This window comes from Syngnathus acus, chromosome 10, assembly GCF_901709675.1.
Source record: "Syngnathus acus chromosome 10, fSynAcu1.2, whole genome shotgun sequence".
Taxonomy (NCBI): Eukaryota; Metazoa; Chordata; class Actinopteri; order Syngnathiformes; family Syngnathidae; genus Syngnathus; species Syngnathus acus.
In genome coordinates this window covers 756,892-775,760 of record NC_051095.1, presented here as the reverse complement: position 1 = coordinate 775,760, position 18,869 = coordinate 756,892, and the positions used below count along the sequence as shown (strand labels likewise).

At 51.2% G+C, this 18,869-nt stretch overlaps 4 protein-coding genes across 16 annotated transcripts in view; 2 read left to right on the top strand and 2 right to left on the bottom strand.

Annotated features, from left to right (window-relative positions):
* Window positions 1–1,092, bottom strand: part of LOC119128405 (aminoacyl tRNA synthase complex-interacting multifunctional protein 1-like) — a 16,848-nt gene extending 15,756 nt beyond the window's left edge. For both annotated transcript variants that reach the window (XM_037260786.1, XM_037260785.1), the window contains exons 1-4: window positions 938–1,092; window positions 380–474; window positions 204–317; window positions 8–136 (exon numbers count right to left, since the gene is read on the bottom strand). In XM_037260786.1, coding sequence (XP_037116681.1) covers window positions 8–136; window positions 204–317; window positions 380–474; window positions 938–1,005 — 406 coding nt within the window. In that variant the 5' untranslated portion in view covers window positions 1,006–1,092. The remainder of the gene's footprint in view (window positions 1–7; window positions 137–203; window positions 318–379; window positions 475–937) is intronic.
* arhgef11 (Rho guanine nucleotide exchange factor (GEF) 11) overlaps window positions 1–18,869 on the top strand; it is a 27,000-nt gene extending 8,131 nt beyond the window's left edge. The window contains exons 1-42 of one of the 11 annotated variants that reach the window (XM_037260686.1): window positions 7,490–8,511; window positions 8,676–8,690; window positions 8,802–8,893; window positions 8,963–9,067; window positions 9,257–9,306; window positions 9,412–9,469; window positions 9,549–9,697; window positions 9,978–10,049; window positions 10,116–10,223; window positions 10,307–10,355; window positions 10,438–10,475; window positions 10,542–10,634; window positions 11,303–11,365; window positions 11,436–11,540; window positions 11,632–11,730; window positions 12,146–12,188; window positions 12,269–12,365; window positions 12,436–12,558; window positions 12,635–12,658; window positions 12,717–12,843; window positions 12,916–13,009; window positions 13,128–13,157; window positions 13,511–13,613; window positions 13,678–13,881; window positions 13,951–13,998; window positions 14,067–14,221; window positions 14,365–14,505; window positions 14,592–14,668; window positions 15,188–15,313; window positions 15,375–15,492; window positions 15,560–15,708; window positions 15,795–15,870; window positions 15,944–16,117; window positions 16,213–16,294; window positions 16,639–16,716; window positions 16,796–16,842; window positions 16,904–17,023; window positions 17,120–17,269; window positions 17,342–17,407; window positions 17,487–17,668; window positions 17,751–17,832; window positions 17,915–18,869. In XM_037260686.1, the coding sequence (XP_037116581.1) occupies window positions 8,477–8,511; window positions 8,676–8,690; window positions 8,802–8,893; window positions 8,963–9,067; window positions 9,257–9,306; window positions 9,412–9,469; window positions 9,549–9,697; window positions 9,978–10,049; window positions 10,116–10,223; window positions 10,307–10,355; window positions 10,438–10,475; window positions 10,542–10,634; window positions 11,303–11,365; window positions 11,436–11,540; window positions 11,632–11,730; window positions 12,146–12,188; window positions 12,269–12,365; window positions 12,436–12,558; window positions 12,635–12,658; window positions 12,717–12,843; window positions 12,916–13,009; window positions 13,128–13,157; window positions 13,511–13,613; window positions 13,678–13,881; window positions 13,951–13,998; window positions 14,067–14,221; window positions 14,365–14,505; window positions 14,592–14,668; window positions 15,188–15,313; window positions 15,375–15,492; window positions 15,560–15,708; window positions 15,795–15,870; window positions 15,944–16,117; window positions 16,213–16,294; window positions 16,639–16,716; window positions 16,796–16,842; window positions 16,904–17,023; window positions 17,120–17,269; window positions 17,342–17,407; window positions 17,487–17,668; window positions 17,751–17,832; window positions 17,915–17,964 (3,897 nt within the window). In that variant the 5' untranslated portion in view covers window positions 7,490–8,476 and the 3' untranslated portion in view covers window positions 17,965–18,869. Of the gene's footprint in view, window positions 1–7,488; window positions 8,512–8,675; window positions 8,691–8,801; window positions 8,894–8,962; window positions 9,068–9,256; window positions 9,307–9,411; window positions 9,470–9,548; window positions 9,698–9,977; window positions 10,050–10,115; window positions 10,224–10,306; window positions 10,356–10,434; window positions 10,476–10,541; window positions 10,635–11,283; window positions 11,366–11,435; window positions 11,541–11,631; window positions 11,731–12,145; window positions 12,189–12,268; window positions 12,366–12,435; window positions 12,559–12,634; window positions 12,659–12,716; window positions 12,844–12,915; window positions 13,010–13,127; window positions 13,158–13,510; window positions 13,614–13,677; window positions 13,882–13,950; window positions 13,999–14,066; window positions 14,222–14,364; window positions 14,506–14,591; window positions 14,669–15,187; window positions 15,314–15,374; window positions 15,493–15,559; window positions 15,709–15,794; window positions 15,871–15,943; window positions 16,118–16,212; window positions 16,295–16,638; window positions 16,717–16,795; window positions 16,843–16,903; window positions 17,024–17,119; window positions 17,270–17,341; window positions 17,408–17,486; window positions 17,669–17,750; window positions 17,833–17,914 lie in introns of those variants that run through there. The other 10 variants (XM_037260685.1, XM_037260689.1, XM_037260688.1 and 7 more) reach the window with 10 other exon arrangements.
* Window positions 1,521–5,039, top strand: LOC119128400 (phosphatidylcholine:ceramide cholinephosphotransferase 2-like). Its single transcript, XM_037260775.1, has 7 exons — window positions 1,521–1,675; window positions 2,710–3,322; window positions 3,400–3,517; window positions 3,594–3,651; window positions 4,019–4,114; window positions 4,191–4,357; window positions 4,430–5,039. The coding sequence occupies exons 2-7, from the start codon at window positions 2,799–2,801 to the stop codon at window positions 4,601–4,603; spliced, it is 1,137 nt and encodes a 378-aa protein (XP_037116670.1). The 5' UTR covers window positions 1,521–1,675; window positions 2,710–2,798; the 3' UTR covers window positions 4,604–5,039.
* Window positions 5,004–7,287, bottom strand: LOC119128413 (myeloid-associated differentiation marker homolog). 2 transcript variants are annotated; one of them, XM_037260800.1, is made up of 2 exons: window positions 7,176–7,287; window positions 5,004–6,494 (listed from the first exon to the last, which is right to left on the bottom strand). In XM_037260800.1, the coding sequence occupies exon 2, from the start codon at window positions 6,469–6,471 to the stop codon at window positions 5,629–5,631; it is 843 nt and encodes a 280-aa protein (XP_037116695.1). In that variant the 5' UTR covers window positions 6,472–6,494; window positions 7,176–7,287; the 3' UTR covers window positions 5,004–5,628. The 2 variants fall into 2 exon arrangements, with proteins under 2 accessions (XP_037116695.1, XP_037116696.1); XM_037260801.1 differs by having other exon boundaries at window positions 5,004–6,499; window positions 7,176–7,276.

The window sequence follows — 18,869 nt, the reverse complement described above, 5'->3', positions numbered from 1 at the left end:
TCCTCACCTTTCTTGTCTCCTCTTTGCCTGCGAGTCACCTTGCGTCCCCCGTCCAGGTCGAGCGAGGGGGTCTGCGATGCGGCGGCCGGTGGAGCAGGCGAATTGAGCGTCTTGCTGGGTGAGAGGAGGACCTTAGCTGAAAGAAAAAAAAAAAGCAAGTAGGAGAAAAACGCTGCGCCGTTGTTAAGCCCGAGCGCTCGTACCCACGCGTCTCCTCTGTTTGTCGTGGAGCTCGTGCCTCAGCTCCTCAATGTCCTTCTTCAGTTTGCCATTTTCCACCAGCAGTTTCTTCTGCTCACGCACGGACGCCTGCAGGACTGCGAGAAAATACAAAGCATTCACCGGAAAGCGTTTGATTGTCCGTCAAGCAGAATCTTACGAGTTTTCTCTCTGGCCAGCAAGGCGTGCGTTTGGAAGTATTCCATCATCTTGCCGCCGTCTTCGGGGTCCAACTTCATCAGGGCCGCAGATAGGCTGAAAGTGCGAGTCACAACATTGACACTTTTTTTGTCTTATCCAGTGAGGACGCTAGACTGGGGTGTTACAAATCTGCGTGGCGCCATTTGATTTGAAATTCTAAAATACACGCAAGAACAAAAAAATAAATAAAAATCAACCATCCATCCACTTTCTATCGCATGTACCTTGACAAAAATATCCTCACATGGCGCGCACGCGACAGCTGTGCTCGCTGAAAATAACTTGAGGTGACAAGGCGCATGCGCACAATGAGAAGAAGCGTAAAAACACGCGGGCGCTCACACACAACAAACAAACCAAATTAAAATGTGGAGCATGTGGTACGGACTTTTGTGGGGGAAAAATGCAGTTTAATATTCTCCACTTGTGAAAAAAATAACATACGCTCCAACTCCAACCACACGCGCGCGCGCGCACACACGCACAAAGTCGCAAACACTTGCAGCAGCGTTCCAACCTGGGATGAAACATCTTGTCCGAGTCCATTTCTTCGAGCTTTTTGTTGCCCTTCGCCGACAGAGACATTTGTCCATCAGCTGTCCCAGTCCATCTTAAGCTTGGAGGAGCCCCGCCCCCGACACCAGAACAGCCACTGCCCGAGTGGCTTTTTATTTTTTCACATAAATCTAATCACTTATCCTGGTCACCACTCCGTGCCTATTTATACAGTAGGAAAAAAACAAATGTATTGATAAAAATGTTTTCAATGTGCTAAAAAAAGAATAATGAATATAATGGTGACTACACTTTTTTTTTTATTGTTCCCAATTTTCGACATGTCTCACCTGTCTGGTCATTTGCCAAACGCAAGAGTTTGGTCGATGTTTGTTTTCGTAACTACAAATTACAAAATATTAAAGTTGAAAGTTAGTATATAAACATTGTGTTTTCAACACCCACATTAAAACAACAATAATAATAATATTAATACAAAACATCACCTCGGTAACTATAGTATCTATTTTGACATTTTCAAGCTTCCGTAGGGCGACTCCTTTTTTTTTTTTTTTACGGAAAAAAACGAGCTTGGCCGAACTCAGGTGAGTGACGGAGCTGGCGTAGGCGGAAGTCGACGTCGAACCTCAACTGGGAACCCGTAACGCGTCCAAGCCGAAACTACACCAGCTCAAAGTTTGCCCAAAGAACGGAAGGAATCATCAACTTGTGGGAATCTTATTTATCCTCAGCTGACGGGGTGAGTTTGCCCACTTTTGGTGTTTTCATGACGACGAAGTGTCTTCAGTCCGTCCCGACAGGTGTACTTCTCATTTCCGGTCTGAGTCCCCTTCTGCTTGAAGGACGCCAACTATTCTCATTTTCATGTTTTGCAACGCTTTTCAGGGATGAACAAACGGATCGTTGGCTTTATCGAAGTCAAAGTTGCAATTAACACAAGAATACGTTTGCTTAACACCCTCATTGTAGTCTCTGTATCTTTTTTTTTCTTTATTATTATTTAATCTTTTTTTATGGTCAAAACAGCGACATCACGCCCACTGTTGCTGAATCGGCTTTAATTAGAATCTCCTGATGTTGATTTGAGAGGCGTAAACAGGAAATTACGCGGATGTTGTGTTCATTGACTGAAAGGGAGACACATACTTGCAGTAACAGAAAGGTACCTGGATTTCTTCATACATTAATGGTTAAATGTTTTGGTTGCAATCCTCAAACTTTTTACATCTCAAAAAATACTTAGCTAGTAACACCATCGTGCCTCGCATAAAATAATAAATTCCGCAATAATCCCAAAATTATTTTGTATAGTTAGTAATGTTATTTCAATTTTGGGGGCAAAGGCAAGTCCCAAAATTATTTTGCAATAATCCCTGTTGGATCGAACATATCCTAGTCTGATTCTGACGTCACGATCAGCAGGGGGCGGTGTTGCTTAAAATGACGAACGAGTGTATGTCACTCCCTCCGGGGCGGGTTGATTAAAGCCTGTTCAGCGAGCGAGTGTCAACGTTGACCGCAAAACACGGGCGTTCCAATATTATTGCAAGAATTCTTTTTGGACTTGCCTTCCATTTAAATCACACTACTCGACTTCGCTAATGATTCACTTGAAATGTATCGCACAAAAGTTGCTGAAGATTACATTCAAATGTATCGTCCTTGAAAGTTGAAAACAAATGAACAGCGACGGTTATTTATTATCGATTCATGTATTTATACTTTTGTGTATGAAGGTCATTATTTCCAACTGAATTCCTCGTTGATTTTCAGCGGCGTCATTTGGGAGGCGTCGGTAGGATCGATTTATTTGGCGAAGCACCGAGACTGCGTTCTGAGAGGCGGTCATCCCAAAGAGAGCCATGGCGGCCTCGGGTCTGATCCAGGACGACGACAACGACATCCGCCCCCACGTGGAAGTGAGCGTAACTGCAAGCGCGCCCTCCTCGCCCGCTCACCCAAACGGCGGCCCCAGTCGCCCCGCCTCCCCGCCTGCGGCCGACGCTCCCGACGGCGGCAGGAGCAAGCGCAGCAAAATGAGCGAGCTGCTCCAGCAGAACCAGCTGGTCCAATCCCTGAGTAGCGGCCTGAAGCGCCACTGTGACTATATCAAGATCACGGTGTCGGAGGAGCGCGCCGACCGCCTCCCCAAGGAGTGGTGGAAAACGGGCGTGGCTTTCCTCTACGCCGTCTTCAACTTAGTCTTCACCACCGTGGTCATCACCATCGTACACGAGAGGGTGCCCGACAAATCGGTGAGCCCGCCGCTGCCCGACAAGTTCTTCGACTACGTGGGCCGCGTTCCCTGGGCCTTCACCGTCACGGAGGTCAACGGCCTGATCCTGGTGGGACTCTGGCTGATCCAGTGGCTGCTCCTCAAGCACAGGTAAGAAACCTCATCCTGTTTCTGACTTTTTCCCCCTTAACTTTCAATTCTTTCTCTTTCCATTTGCTTCACGTCAGAGCCATCGTGGGGCGCCGCTGCTTCTTTCTCATCGGAACACTCTACATGTACCGCTGCATCACCATGTACATCACCACCCTGCCCGTGCCTGGCCGACACATGGTGTGCGCACCCAAGGTACGCACGCACGCACGCACGCACGCACACGCCATCATCACCTTGCGTTAATGTGTGCTGTTGTGAAATCCTGCAGCTTTACGATGACTCGACAGGAAAGATCTGGAGGATTGTGCGGCTCATCTCTGGAGGAGGTCCAAGACAAATACACGCACATGCACTCGGCATCATTCGTGTACACGTTAATTCAACTGTTTTTGATAGCAAGACAAATGAGTGGTCCCAAAATGGATCCTTGTGGCACCCGTCACAGACATTTAGGTCATTTGATTGACAAACAGAAGGCAACACAGCTTAAGTTCTGACACATTAGTATTTTATTTGTAATTTATTTGGATATATTTTTATGTTTCATTTTTTTATTATGATTTAGTGTTGTTGTTGTTTTTATTATTATGCACGTATTACAATTATTTAGTTTGACTTGAGTCGAAGGACCGATTCCAATCTTTACATGAGTAAAAGTTCCAAAAAACGAGAGCTTCTTTTTTGCACGCGCAGGCTTATCGCTGACCGGCTCCCACATGATGTGCGGCGACTTCCTGTACAGCGGCCACACGGTTGTGTTGACCCTCTCCTACCTCTTCATCAAAGAATGTGAGTCAGCAAAACAGAATGGCGTCGGTCGGCACCTTCGGCGTGGCGCCGTCTAACCTGAGCCCCTTGCCCGCAGATTCTCCTCGCTGGATGTGCTGGTACCAGTGGATCTGCTGGGTGCTCAGCGCCTCGGGTGTGCTGTGCATCCTGGTGGGCCACGAACACTACAGCATCGATGTCCTGGTGGGATACTTTATCACCACTAGGCTCTTCTGGTGGTACCACACCATGGCTAACACGCACGTAAGTGCAAACGCGCTCGTCACAATTGGCCTCAAGTTTCCAAAAACGATCCGATTGCGCAACCGGCGGCAGGCTCTCCGTCGGGCGCCCAACAACTTGCTGTCGCGCACGTGGTGGAACCCCGTCTTCAACTTCCTGGAGCGCAACGTCCAGACCAACGTGCCCGTGGTCTTCTCCTGGCCTCTCACGCTACCGTCGTCGTGCCGACAGCGCTACCGGATGGTGGAGGCGGGGAGGGACGAGTGAGCGGCGGCCAATCACGGTAAAAACGATCCTTTTTTTTTTTGTTCGGGCCCGCCACGCTCAGCGCCGACAAGAGGCCGTCGATGGCTCCGGCAGTGTTGGACATACTTGAAAAGCGCAATTATTATTATTTTTTTTTACACTGACGACTTCCTGATGTTGTACACGCAGTTTGTATTTGCTGACGTAATATTATTTCCGCTTGTCGTCCGGAGCGTCGGGCCGATGGAGTCGAGCGCTTCCGTCACGGTACGCGATGAGTCCGTCATCTTGCGCTAGGCTCAAAATATCTCCATTTGTTTGCTTGCCTTATTCAGCCACATGTGTGGAAAAAGTATCCGAATGAAACGGATGGCTTCACGTTATGATATTCATACGACGCACGCTCTCACTTCACACGCAGTTTGACTTGAATAAAAGAGCAGACCGTTTCATTTTGTTCATTTTCACATCGGCCATTCTTGTAGACACAATTCGGGTTTACGTACTCCAAAACGTTTTCAAGAGGAAGCTCAAACGCGAGAACAGTGAACGCGTCCTTTCCAGGTTAGCTGCACGTCCGACGTAACTTTTTCGTAGTGTCGTCATAACGACAGCTGAACGATTCATCAAATGCAAACAATTGCAATTTAGTAGAATAAAAGGACCTTGGAAAAAAAAGGTTGAGAGCAAATTTGAATCTAAGATGGCCTCATATGTCTCTAAATATATTTTTCATTTTGAAAATTCCAGAAACATTTCGGACCCATACTAAGTACCAATATCTTTTGAAATGAAAATTTTAATTTTACACCATGACAAAAAATGCCATCGATGTGTGAAAACGGCCATAGAATAGCGCCAACCACAGTTGAGGAGGACTTACTCCATGTCACATTTTGTTTGCCCGAGTATTGGTGGCTGCAATCAGATCTTGGTCATTTTTAAAATTATACAGGTAATCTAGAAAAGCCTACTTGCCTCTTAAAAATGTAATAGAAATGTGTTGACCAGTGTTAAAAAAAAAAAAAAAAAAAGAACACAGTGCGTCAGCCGGTGACAAAGACGAGTCTGGCAGTGTGCGCCATGTCGGCGAGGTACAGCAGGAAGTTGAGGCCGGTGAGGACCGCCACAGTGATCAGACGTGACTGGGCGCCGCCTCTGCCGTAGCGCTTGTCAAACTGGAAGATGGGCCAGATGATGGTGGCCGTCAGGTACATGACGGCCGCCAGGAGCCCGAACGCCGTCAGGAAGCGGGGGAAGGGCACGGGCAGCCAGCCGGTGCACTCGCCCACGCACATGACCACCACGGCCATGGAGAGGATGAAGCAGATGCAGTAGACGGCCATGCACCACTGGAGCGCCGCGTGGCCATCGTACGCCACCGGATCGCTGACCAGGATGAAGATGATGCAGGCCACGAAGGTCTGGCACACCTTCAGCAAACCCGGCGCCGTGGCCATGTAGCCCACCACCTCGCCGGGCCGCGCTCGCGTCAGGCTCACCTCCAGGATGTAGGCCAGCGTCGCCAGGCAGGAGAAGACGGTGGAGGCCACGCGGTGGTCACGCCCCTGGGAGTAGTAGCCGCCATCCCTCAGGAAGTAGAGCGGGAAGATGACGGAGGCCGAGAGGCAGAGGAGGGCGGCGTAGCACGCCGCCGTCACGGGAAAGTTGGACCAGGACACGGGTATGCGCGCCTGCAGGCCCAGCAGCTCCACTAGCAGGATGAGAGCGGTGGCTGCGAAGCTGAAGGCCCAGCAGAAGATGCACCAGGAGGCCATGCCGCCATGCGGCAGCTGGGCGCCGTGCGCCGCCACGCTGAACGCCACGCAGGTGAACAGCAGGGCGGCCACGCGCACGCCCAGCAGCCGCGACCACACAACCAAGGGCATGATGGGATGTCGCAGGGGCGGAGCTTGATTGGATGTAGTCAACAGAAGGTTTGAGACAAGTCAATGCATTTTGTTCTGAACACAAAGAGCGCAGCAACACCAGGAGATAAACAATACCCGCACCGCAAGCCCACAAGTAATATTTCTGCCCTCTGGCACAGTCAGCCTTATACTGCCCCCAGATGGCCAAGTCCCGCACAACACAACGAGCAGCACACTTCACAGAGAGAGGTCCCCAAGGGCCCCTTATGCATGTTGACCTCGTCTAACGCACGTGATTGAAATGATCAGTTCACCAACTGTTAAAGTTGTCGTGTTCCTACCTGAGAGGGAATCACCCACATTTGACTCTTGAACGCTCCTTACTTTTGACTGTCATCACTTGTCTGGATAGTTTTTACTTCACAGACCATATCAAATGATGGCAATGATTTTAGTATCATACCTCTTTTTTAACTTCTGTTCTTTAAAATCTACTTTCAAATCAAGCTCGTCTACTTGAGTTTGCACCTCACTGGAAAAAGCCCCCCCACACACACACGCACAGTCACACACAAGCACGCCCTTCCTGAGCGAGCGGGGAAGTTGCTGCAAGCGGCTGATGGATGACAGGAAATGGCGAGACTAGGCAAAATCGAGCATGTGCGCTTGACGGAAAGACACAAAAGCAACAGAAGGAGAAAAGAAGTCCGTGAGCAGTTTACCTTTGATCTTAGTTGATGTCCACGGATTGAATGCCTGCCAGCCTGCCTGCCTGCCTCAGTTTGTCTCGGCGCCCTGGCGTGCACGCCCCCAAAATTCCGCCCCGCCTCCTCAGCCGCATCCTGCCCTGACGCTCCGCCACACCATGTTTGGTAAAAACGGGCGTAGTGTTTTTTTTCTACAATAACTCATCAAATAAGACTTGCTGCAACGTAAAATAGTTTTGCGGATGATCTTGACATTGTTTTTCGCAATCTTTTCACGAGTATAAACTCGTTCCACCTTGCGCAGGAACGTCGCCGTGCCCGCAGGGGGCGCTCGCGCATCCGAGCCGCTCACGAGCAGGAAGCGGAAGTACATAGCCGCAGATGTCCCGGAGAGCCCAGCAACAAAACAACACGTTCATTCGGGCACCGTTGGAGTTTTTAGGGGGCCTTTTTCCCTCCCACCCCTGGGGCTAGCATACGGTGTAGCGCGTGTGTTGTTGATACAACACGCGTTGTTGTTTTTGACCGGCTCGGATGGCGGCTAGCCGGCTAACATCGATGCACCTTTGACCTGTGTGCATTTGCAGCAGCATTTGATGTGCTCTTGTTGTTCATCAAATGTGGCAGTTCTCCACTTAAAATCGGAAACACGTTCCCATTTTCCATGCAGACCTTGTTTTTGGCAACCACGAGCGCCTTGTTAGCTCCCCGAAACCCGAATATGAGGCGCTTTGGGTGGTCCGCAGCTTTCCGACGATGCCGCAGCTTGACGCTAGCTTGACACCGATCGAGACGCAAATACTTCGATTTAATCTTGAAGAAATTGTGCCTTAAATGGGTTATATTTGAGTTGTACACAGTGGCAACGGCTAATGTTGTTTGACCAGCCAGGCAGCCAGCCAACGGCAGTAGACGTCCACGTCGGTTGTGTTTCCCGACCTTTTTTGAGCAAAGTCTGTATGTACCATGTGCCAGCCAATGGAAAAGCATTTCATTGTTTTGATTGTCACTCCTACGTCACTGGTGTAAATAGCTGGACAAAAGATGCGTTATTTGTTTGAAGTGAAATCGTTTCCAGATCAATTAAAAGTGCTCAGCTCAAGCTAAACTTCAGCAAGCCATTTCTTGGCTACTTTAAGGAAAGTTCTGCACGCTGCGTCATGACAGACGTGGACACAGGCAGATGTGAATTTGAGCGATTATGAATGCTGGACGGAAAATGAGCAGCCGGTGTGTGTCAGTGTTGTGAAGCCGCATCAGCAGCAAGTGGAACATGGCCACGGCAATGACGGCCACACAAGCGGTTCACTGAAGACATGAGTCTCCGGCAGCCCACCTCCACCCTTGACAGGTAAGGTCGCTGATGTATCCATGCTGACAGCTTTTAGCTTGCCGCTGGTCTGAACTATGTGCAGCAGAGGTCCCCAACCTCCATGCACCAAAACAAATGAGTTAAAAAAACCCCCATCTTCTCTCTTTCCCTTTGATCGGCTTGCCGCCTCCTCACGCTTTCAGCCCATTCGCCGCTTGGTGAGTCGTCAGCCTGTGGCGCCTTCCCGTCCGTCCTCTCCTGTCCCCTGCTCTTGGTCGTTCCTCAACCAGCATCCCTCAGCATCTCAAGGCGTCTCTTTACTAACACAGGCTCAGCAGTCTGACCGTCGGGGATTCGGAACGCAAGTGGTCCGCCGCTCAGCAGAAGGACCCGCTGGTGGACGCCCCCAACGACAGCGCCGGTGAGTGCCGTTATTTAATCAGGGTCCCCGCTGCCTGCTCCGCTCGACGTCTTCGTGTCCCTGCGTCAGGAGCCGGCCTGGTCCAGAGATGCGTGGTGGTGCAGAAGGACCAGCTGGGTTTCGGCTTCACCGTGTGCGGAGAGCGGGTCAAGCTGGTCCAGAATGTGCGAGCAGGTGCGTCACGGAAAGTACCCCAAAGCATGTCGAGCCAAAGGATCTTCACGGAAAAGAACTTTGGAAGTTCAAGTCGCCTTGTGGAATATTACTTGAGTCACGGTTATATTTCAAGTCAGAGTCGCGCCGAGACTTGTTGCCGTGTCAGCGGTTCTCTGATCGTCCTCCTCCTCTCCTTGCTCCCGTCAGGCGGAGCAGCCGTCAAGGCCGGCGTGCAGGAAGGAGACCGAATCATCAAGGTGGGCGCTCCCTCCTTGCTCGCGGTCCATGCAGAGCTTCCTCACTGCTTATGTCCTCTCTCTCGCTCGCTCTCTCTCACGCGCTCACTCTCTCCCCCCCTCCAGGTTAACGGCTCGCTGGTGTCCTCCATGTCTCATCAGGAGGTGGTCAAGCTCATCAAATGTCAGTGCGGCGAATTCCGTCAAAACACCAAAAAGCTTTTCCGCGAGTCTTGACGTGTTTTACGTATGTGCTGGCCCAGCTGGAACATATGTGGCGCTCACGCTACAAGGACCGCCGCCCTCGCCGTCCTCAATCCCCGCTGACCTCAGCGGTGGGGAGACCCCACCCAGTCCGCCTTCACTGAGCAGCACCCCCTCCCAAAGAATCACTCGACCCAAACCACTCCAGGTCAGTCATTGTTAGAAAAGATTTGGATTTTAGCATTAAACTTCATCTGTCATTTGCTTTTCATTTAGAAAATAGTGACCATCAATCTTTCTTGTTTGATATTGCTTAACTGTTGTTTAATTGCTTTTTTCCATCACTAAATGATTCGGGAAAAAAAATAGTAAACAGTCATCATATTGGTTATGATGCAAATCAAATCATATCCGATGAATCGATGAAATTATCGATGGAGTAATCCATTTTAAAAGCATTCGATAGTGACGGCCCTCTTTTGTTTCAGGACCCGGAGGTGCAGAAGCACGCCTCTCAGATACTCAGGAAGATGCTGCAGCAGGAAGAAATGGAGCTGCAGGTAGCGCACGCACGCACGCACTGCAATGACATCACACAGCGTCAATGGCCACTGTCCGCGTTGCAGGCCTTAATGGACGAGCGCTGGCGGAACCCGTCCCCGTCTCTGGAAGAGCGAATCGAAAGCGCCAAGAGGCGAGCTCATCAAGTCCGCGTCAAGCTTCAGCAGGACGCGGTGAGGATGCCCGCCGCCGCCGCCGCCAACTTTGTCATGTGCTCGCTGCGCTCCTCCCAACAAATGTTTTTGCGCGCCTCCAGTCGCCCATGCGGACGGAAAGCGTCACTCAGGCTGTCGCTGGGGTCCAAGGTTTGTGTGAAGTAAAGACACCAAAGTAGGAACTCAAACGCCTCGTCCTCATCTTTGTTGTTCTCCCCCCCCCCCCCAGCAGGGCGCTTGCTGGCAGACTCGAGCGAGGGCGACACGGAGGTAAGCCCAATGCCGTCCGACATCCCGGCATGGTTGTGATGTTGCCCCCCTCCCCTCCCCTCCCAGGCTTTTGAGAGTCCCCATTCATCCCCCTCATCTTCCCCGTGGGGCCTTCCACAGCAACGGCAGCGCTCCGACACATACCCCCTCTCTGATTGGGTGAGCACTTCCTCTTTGCGGTCACGTGACAGACGAGAGGCTTCGTCGCCTTTCTCTCACCATGACTTCGATATTACCGTAAAATACAAAATGAATGGGCCAAACCATTTTGAAATTTTAACAATCATTTTTATTTTTAGAATAATGTTTTTTTTTTTGCCCCCCTACAATATGGACGAATGACGATGTATTACGCAACAATTTTTTTCCAGGTCATCTTCCCGTGTATTTTTTTTTAACAAACACGAGCAATACGTTCATCTATATTACAGTCAACAATATCAGATTTATTATACAAAGATCAACGTGGCAAGATTTCCCAAAATGCCAAACCCGATTTGAATGGCCACTTCAACAAAACATAGCAAATAATAACATGGGAAGAGGACTTTTTAGGGGGGGAATCTAATTCACATTCGAAAAATGATATAGAAATAAATATAATAAATAATATGAAATATAAAACAAATAGTATCAAAATATAAATATCAAAATATGTTTCTCCTCGATGTAGCGGCCCCCTTGCAAATAAATGCTTTGTGACCTCCGCATGCCTTCCTCGCCTCCACCATCATCATCACCATCGTGACGACGCTTGCCGCCTCCTGACCCTTACACACTTTGGTGTGCGCATGTTTGAGCTGCAAAGTGTGTGTGTGTGTTGTCAGAGCGGGAGGACCCAGATCATCGGCCCCGAGGAAGAGGATGAGGACGGATACGCGTTCAATGAGGTGAGGCTTTGCTCAAAACAAGACAAGTGTGTCCAATGTGTCAGCACAACCTCTACGCACGCACACACAGATGGACGGGCCCTTCCAGGACGTGGAGCTGCTGAAGTTGCGGCCCGCCCACATGACCGTCTTCCTGAGATACGTCTTCACGCAGCTGCTGGACCCCAACCCGTTGGTCAGCTGCCCGCCCGCCCGCCGGCCGCAAAGCGATTGGCCATTTCGCCCTTTGAGCTCTCCTGATATGGTGGTGTGTGCGCGCCCGGCAGCTTTTCTACCTGTCGGTGGAGGCGTACCTGAGCGCCGCACCCAAAGACGCCCGCTCCCTGGCTCCGCAGATCTGCGCCCATTTCCTCGATCCGGACGCCGTACGTACCGCCCCCCCCCCATCCCACCCTTCTGGTATTTGAAAATAATACAAGTTAACATTGTTCTTGTCCCTCCAAGCCACGTAAGCGCAATTTTTAAAGACAAAATTGACATCCAAGTTGCGGGCGCATGCGACCAAACCCCCAAAAAATATTTTGGGCTTGACTTCCAGTTGAATAAATTCCTATATTTGACAGAGGGAAAAAAAAAAATCCAATGAATAAAAAATATCCAAAATATAATTATATTAAATGAATTAAATTAAATAATGACTTGTGAAATATATCAAATACGGTCTTTTGATAATTATGAAATAATTATATTTATAATTGAATTATTATACTTAAACAATTGATTCTACATTCTACAATATTTCGCTTTTGTCTCAACTCTGCATTGAATGGTGTGTTTCAGCCCTTGAAGCTCAAAGTGCCAGTCGACTACCTGACAGACATCGGTAAGAATCCGAACGGTACCGAGAGGCGGTCCTCTTGCGGTGGCGGCACCCTCCCCACTTTGTGTCTCTTGTCCCGACAGAGAGCCGCTTTCACGCTCAGGAGGACATCCGCGGGCCTCTTTCGGAGCTGCAGCAGCAGGTGCTGCCCCACATCCAGGACCAACTTTTGGACTACAGGTAAAGGACCTGTCGTAAGGCCTTTCCGTCAGGTGCTCGTCCCGCACGCCTGACGTGTGCTTCTGTTCAGGAACAAGCAAATGATGGGCCTAGGCGCGCTCTTCGGCGAAGCTGACCTGCTGCTACTGGACGGAGACCCGATGAAGGAGCGTCAGGTGGTGGACAAGCAGGTCACCGCCCTCTGGGAGATCCTGTAAGTGAAGCCTGACCTTTGCGTGATCATTTTTTTTCCTCCCTCCCATCCTGATACTTTTTCGTTGCTGCCGCAGGTGCAAGCACGAGGAAGACAGAAGGTAAGTTCCCAAGCCGTCCTTCCGTCCCACGCTCTTCACGTGGGCCGTCTTTGCTCAGCTCCCCGCTGGCGTCGGCCGTGCTGCTTTACCTCCGCCACGCCGGCATCAAGTTGCGAGACTCCAAGGCCTTCCTGGGTTTGAGCAGCGAGAAGGAAAAGTGGATGGCCTTCCTCAAGGCCAAAAAGGTAACCAGCGCCGGTGGCGGCTCGTGCGCCGCCTTCACTACCTCGGCCTCATGGCCCGGGTGGTCTCCACAGCCCGGCAGCGCCAAGAAGGAGAAAGATGGCGAGGACAAAAAGAGGAATCCCCTCCTCAAGTACATCGGCAAACCTCGGAGCACCTCTCAGTCCAGTAGGCAGTTTTTTTTATTTTAATCGACTAGCTACTCTTGATTTGATCTCATTTGATTTTCTCATGGTGTGCTTTCTGTTGGCTTCTTTTTTTTTTTTTTTTTTTTTTGCTGTCATAGCATTCCATGTCCCGTTGTCCCCCACCGAAGGTATTTTTCCCCTCGCTGCCTCACATGGTGTCTGCCCCAGAATCAAAACGCTTTGATTTCAATTTCCCTCTTTCGATTAGAAAAACAATGTGAGAAAAAGCTGCTTGCCGTGCCTTCCTTCCTTCCTTCCTTCCTTCCTTCCTTCCTTCCTTCCTTCCTTCCTTCCTTCCTTCCTTCCTTCCTTCCTTCCTTCCTTCCTTCCTTCCTTCCTTCCTTCCTTCCTGTCTCTCGCTCTTCACCTCCATGTTTGTAGTTTCGGTCCGCTTTCAGTCATTCTCCTTTGATTAACCCCCCCACTTGACAAGCAACTGCAGCTGTGTGCGTCTTTGCGTTTTTGCTACGCGTGTGCACAGTGCGCCCAGGAAGCGTCAAGAACATCATTCAGCACTTTGAGAATCACACCGAAGACGGCGGCGGCGACCCATCCTCGCCGTCCTCCGGCGTCGACGAGGACAGGTGAGACGTCGGGTCGCCAGACGCGCCGTGGCGAGCGGATGATGTCACTGTGCTGTGCTCGCAGCCCCAGCGGCTCCAAACGGCTGGCGCGCAGCGAGTCTTTAAAAGCTCAGGGAGAAGGGCGGCGGCGGGGCGGGGCCTCCTGCGGCGACTCCGTACCCCGCTCGCGCAGCGACGTGGACATGGAGGACCCGGCGGCGGAGGACAGGGAAGGGACGGCTTTCCGACTGCAGCATAGCACGTCCTCGGCGTCCGGCAGCTCGGCCAGGTGGGGCGGCGTTTCACCCGACGCCGCGCGCATCCGCCGTGCTTCATTTGTGTTTCTTTTCACCTTAAGGTCTCTGGAAAACGCCACGCCGCCCTACACGCCTCGCTCCATCCGCAGGTGAAACTTGCCGCCGCCACTCGTGAGTCCATAAGCGGTGTGACGCGAGCGAGTTGTCGCACTCGCAGGGGCACGGAGTCGCCGCTGAGCCTGCTGCTGCTGGACGCCGGCGGTGGTGGCGAGGAAGAGGCCTGCGAGGGTCAGAACTGGCAGGAGACGGTGCCGCGTCAGCTCTTGGACACACTCAGCCCGAGGGAGGTGGAGCGCCAGGCCGTCATTTATGGTGCGGAAGGGGAAAAAAACAAATGTGAACAGTCTTAGCAATTGCCTACAAACGCCACTAGATGGCAACAAAGGACTCATTTCATCTAAATGACAAAGATTTTCTCGGAAGGCTCAACAATGAATTGCATTTTTTCTCGGCAGAGCTCTTCACAACCGAGGCGTCGCACCTACGCACGCTCCGAGTCCTGGACCAGGTCTTCCTCCAGAAGATGAGGTCTGTTCTCAATGCGGACGAGCTGGCATGCATCTTTCCCAACCTGCCGCAGGTCTACGAGCTGCACGGTGCGTATGCCCCCGTCGCGGCGCAGCGCCCCCTGCTGTGGGCTGCCGGCCTTAACGCCTTTATTGTTCCACTTGTCCACCCGCAGCTAGTCTTTGCGAGGCCATGAGGAAGCGGCGAGAGTCGCTGATTGTTCAAGACATTGGCGATGTCATGTTGGCCAGGGTGAGGGAAAGCAAATGTCATCGCACGTGTCACAAAGGGAAGTTTGATGGCTCGCTTCACTGGGTGCTGGTTCTCAGACGGAAAACAGAAGTAGGGGAAAAGAAACTATGGGAGGGCCCCACTGTGGTTACTGTCAAAAGCGTGAGGAAACATCCACATGAATTTGAGTCCTCAACACAGATAGCAAGAATCCACAAGCAGTTAAAAATGTGTTTCAATTTAGTATTTTAATTGGCAAATATTAGCTCTAAAAAAAAAAAATAGGAGCAATCCACAAAAATCCGATTGTTTTGATTTTTATTTCAACATACTGCACAACTAGAACATTACAACTTACATTTAAAAAAAAAAAATCTGTTGGTCACGGGCTTCAGTTTCAACCCAACCATCATCCCTAAGCAGTATCAAAATGAAGTATTTTCAAAAAAAAAAAAAAACTCGATCCCAAAACAGACGTCCAACTGAAACGCCCAAGTTTGATCTGCTGATTCGTGTGTGTGCGTTTGTGCCGACGTCCAGTTTGAGGGCGCCGCCGGCGAGGAGTTTGAGGAGCAGGCGTCGCGCTTGTGCATGCAGCAGTCTCGGGCACTGGAGCTGATCAAGAGCAAACAACGCAAAGACCCCCGCTTTGCCCACATCGTCCAGGTAGGCCGGACGCCGCCAAGGCCGGACGCGCTTTGCCTGACGCTGCGCCCGCTCGGTGCAGGAGTGCGAGGCCAGCCGCCACTGTCGCCGGCTGCAGCTCCGAGACCTGCTGGTGGCCGAAATGCAACGCTTGACCAAGTACCCGCTTCTTCTGGACAACATCATCAAGCACAGCGAGGGTGAGCGCGCCACAGCACGTGCGCTCGAAGCTCGACGTCTCACGCGCGTTTCTTTTCCCCTGCTTAGTGACCTCCGCCGACCTTCCCGCCCTCCGCCGGGCTCAGGCCTGCTGCCGCGGGATCCTGCAGGCGGTCAACGAGGTGGTCAGGGAGACGCAACACCGTCACCACCTCAGCAAGTACCAGCGCCGACTGGATGTGGCGCCGCAGTTCAAGGTGACTTACCTGTGGAAAACGGGCAAAGCCAGGTCCAATCCGGAAAGCGTTCCGGACCAACGCTTGGCCTCCTGTCTCGTCGGCAGGGTCTGGATCTGAGCACCAAGAAGATGATCCACGAGGGTCCGCTGCTCTGGAAAGTTAGCAAGGACAAGCAGTTAGGTCAGTAGAAAACAAAATGGAAGAAATCGAAAAGGTTGGTATCGATGGCAGTGTACTTGTGGGCCGCCATCAGACATCCACGCGCTGCTGCTGTCCGACTGCCTGCTGCTGCTGCAGCGCGGCCCCGACGAGCGTCTGTTGCTGCGTCACCCGTCCCGCTGGCTGGGCGGTGGCAGCGGCGGCGGCAGCGGAGGAGACAGCCCGCTGGTCAACTTGGACTCGCTGCTGGTGCGCTCGGTCGCCACAGGTGAGTCTCGGCGACGGGCCATCGATGGATGGATGGATGGATGGATGGATGTTGCGCCACCTCGTCAACTCTTCCGTCTTTCCCCTCCCGCACAGACAACAAGGCGCTCTACGTCATCAGCACCGCAGAGAGCCAGATCTACGAGCTGGTGGCGGGGACGGCGTCAGAGAAAAACACGTGAGTGTCATCTAACTGTATATTTCAATTGTGATTTTTTTTTTTGTGTGTTTATTAGTGATTTGTACTGATCCCTCTATTTCCAAACTTATAATAATAATCTTGGCTAAAGGTGTAAGCAAAAAAAAAAAAAAAAAGCAATCACTGCTGTGTGTAGGCATAAAAAGCAGCATTAAAAAGGATTTAGCTTTCTGTAATTTTGAGCAAAACCTCAAAATGCCAGTTTTTAACACCTAATAGTATGCCGCCATCTAGTGCCCGACAGTGGAATTACAGCCAAAATAAATGGTGGCTGGAGCAACATAGTTGACAATTGAAGAAAAAAAATCGTTTTTATGTTTCAGCTGGAAGGATTTTCTGGAAAAGACTATCGCTTCTGCCGCCAGCCCACCCGTGTCCAATCACGGCTCAGCGGCCGAGACGTAAGTCCCGCTTCTACATTGGCTTCCGACCGGGTTGATCAGGAGTCAGGCCTATACGTTTCTTTTCAAATTCTCCCAGTCTTGGTGGCGCGTCCCTGGTGGAAGCTGCAGGCCCCACCCACACAGGTATGTTTTTTTTTTTTTTTAAGCCGCGGCGCCGCGCACTTCTCATTCCACTTTCAACCAGAAAACGCCGCGAAGACGCTCGTTGACGCCGACGCCATCTCTGCGGCTCGCGACCAATCCGAAGCGTTGCACTGTGATGACGGGCACGGCGAGGGCGTGGCGCAGGCAGCCCTGCAAGACGGTAAAGAGCAAACATTTCAAGTCACACTTTGAAAGTTTCATGCTTTTTATTTCCCCCCCCCCCCCCCCTTCCCTCTCATTCTCTCTTTCCCGCCAGTTGAAACGCTGCGTCAGCTCCTGGTACTCAGCGCGCACGCGGACGTGTGGAGCCACGCCTTCCCAAGCTCGCCCAACCAATGCGTGCACAATCTGAGCCAAGACCAATGGGAGGCGGCGCCGTGCAGCAGCGCTCAGCTCCGACCAAAAGGTAAGCCAGCCGTGTCCCCCCCGCCCCCCCCCCCTCCTTGTTTCTGACTCGTCTCTCGCGCTCGTCGCTTAGCGGCTGTCGCTGATGATGCCACAACGGCGTCTGAGCAGTTGTCGCCGAGCCGAGCCGCCGCGCACGGTAATGCCGACGCCCTGCGCCGTTGCCGTCCGTGTGAGATGAGCGGGGCGCTCCATTGGTTGTTTTCCATGGCGGACAGGAAACGTCTTCTACCTGGCGATGCCCGCGGGCGAGAGCACCACCGACCCGACAGATGGCGGCCTGGAAAGCGACCCGTCGGCGGGCCAGTGGAAGGCGTCGTGGCAGAGTCACATGATCAAAAACGTCGAGGAGGTCTTCCGCACCATTGAGGATTTGACCAGCAAGCTGCGCCGGCTCAAGGTCACTTTGCGGATTGCTTTTTGGAGTTTCAACCCGTCAATCAAGCAACTTTTTTTGCGCTGCCCGTCTACTCCGCCTGCAGGACATGGAAGGGGAGCACCGCAAACTGCTGACGTCGCTCCGAGAGTCCCGTCGGGAGGAGGAAGACCGCGGCTCGGCGGACGGTGAGCGCCCGACGCGGCAGCTTCTCTTATCCGCCCTTCCTCCCTAATGTGCCTTTCTTTTTTTTCTTTCCCCATCCCACAGGGAAGGAAGCAAATCCCGCCCAGCCCAGCATTCAGTCCACTGGATTGTGAGAGCGCCCCAAAAGTGACCTCCAATTGCTCAGCACTTTAGCCACAGCGCGGAAAGCCCCGTCCCCGCCCCTAGCATGTTTTAGGCCAGTGGTTCTCAAGCTAGGGTCTCCGAACCATCGTTGGGTCAGCCGCCTATAGTTTGCAAAATAATTTGCAGTAAATTATTATTTGATGTCATTTACTAAAAAAAAAAAAAAAAAAAGTGCATAGCTACTGTAAATACTGGGATGGGCGCACCCGTTAAATATGAAACCAATGACTGCTCACTCATGGAAGCAAATTCCTGCCACACCAGAAAAAAAACACCTGATCAATTTTGCGTTATAACGGGATGAGTGAGAATCGTTTTGCTGTTTTACAAATCAAACTGGATAGGCAACTGTGCTAAAGAATAATAATCTTGTTTGTTGATTTCCAAAGCTATCACATCATGACATAGAATATGTATCATATTACACAGTAATACTTTTTTTTTTCTGGTGCGGCATGTCGCTTTTGTACTACTTTGGGGTGATAAAGGCGTCTTTTCCACAGTCAATGTGAAATCAGATGAAGTTTCATATTTGAAATGCACGTTTTATTTATTAATTGGAGCTTTTTAACCCCACCCATAAGATTACCTCTTTTTATCCACTTGTTTTCCACCCTTGAACACCCCCCCCCCTCACACACACACACACCTTTATTGTAAAAAATATGCCACTTTATTTCCAATACTTTGGCATTTAGGGACACAGTTGGTGGTCAAATGTCGTAGGAATTTGAGGGAGGGTTGACCCACACGTTTGCGATTACTGACTGAACCGCCTAGCTTAGCATCAGGACATACCGGGAAAGGAGCAGTGCTAAGTAAGCTATGCTAATCTTCCCAGCTGCTGCTGGCAGTCATCACCTAAAGAGAGAAA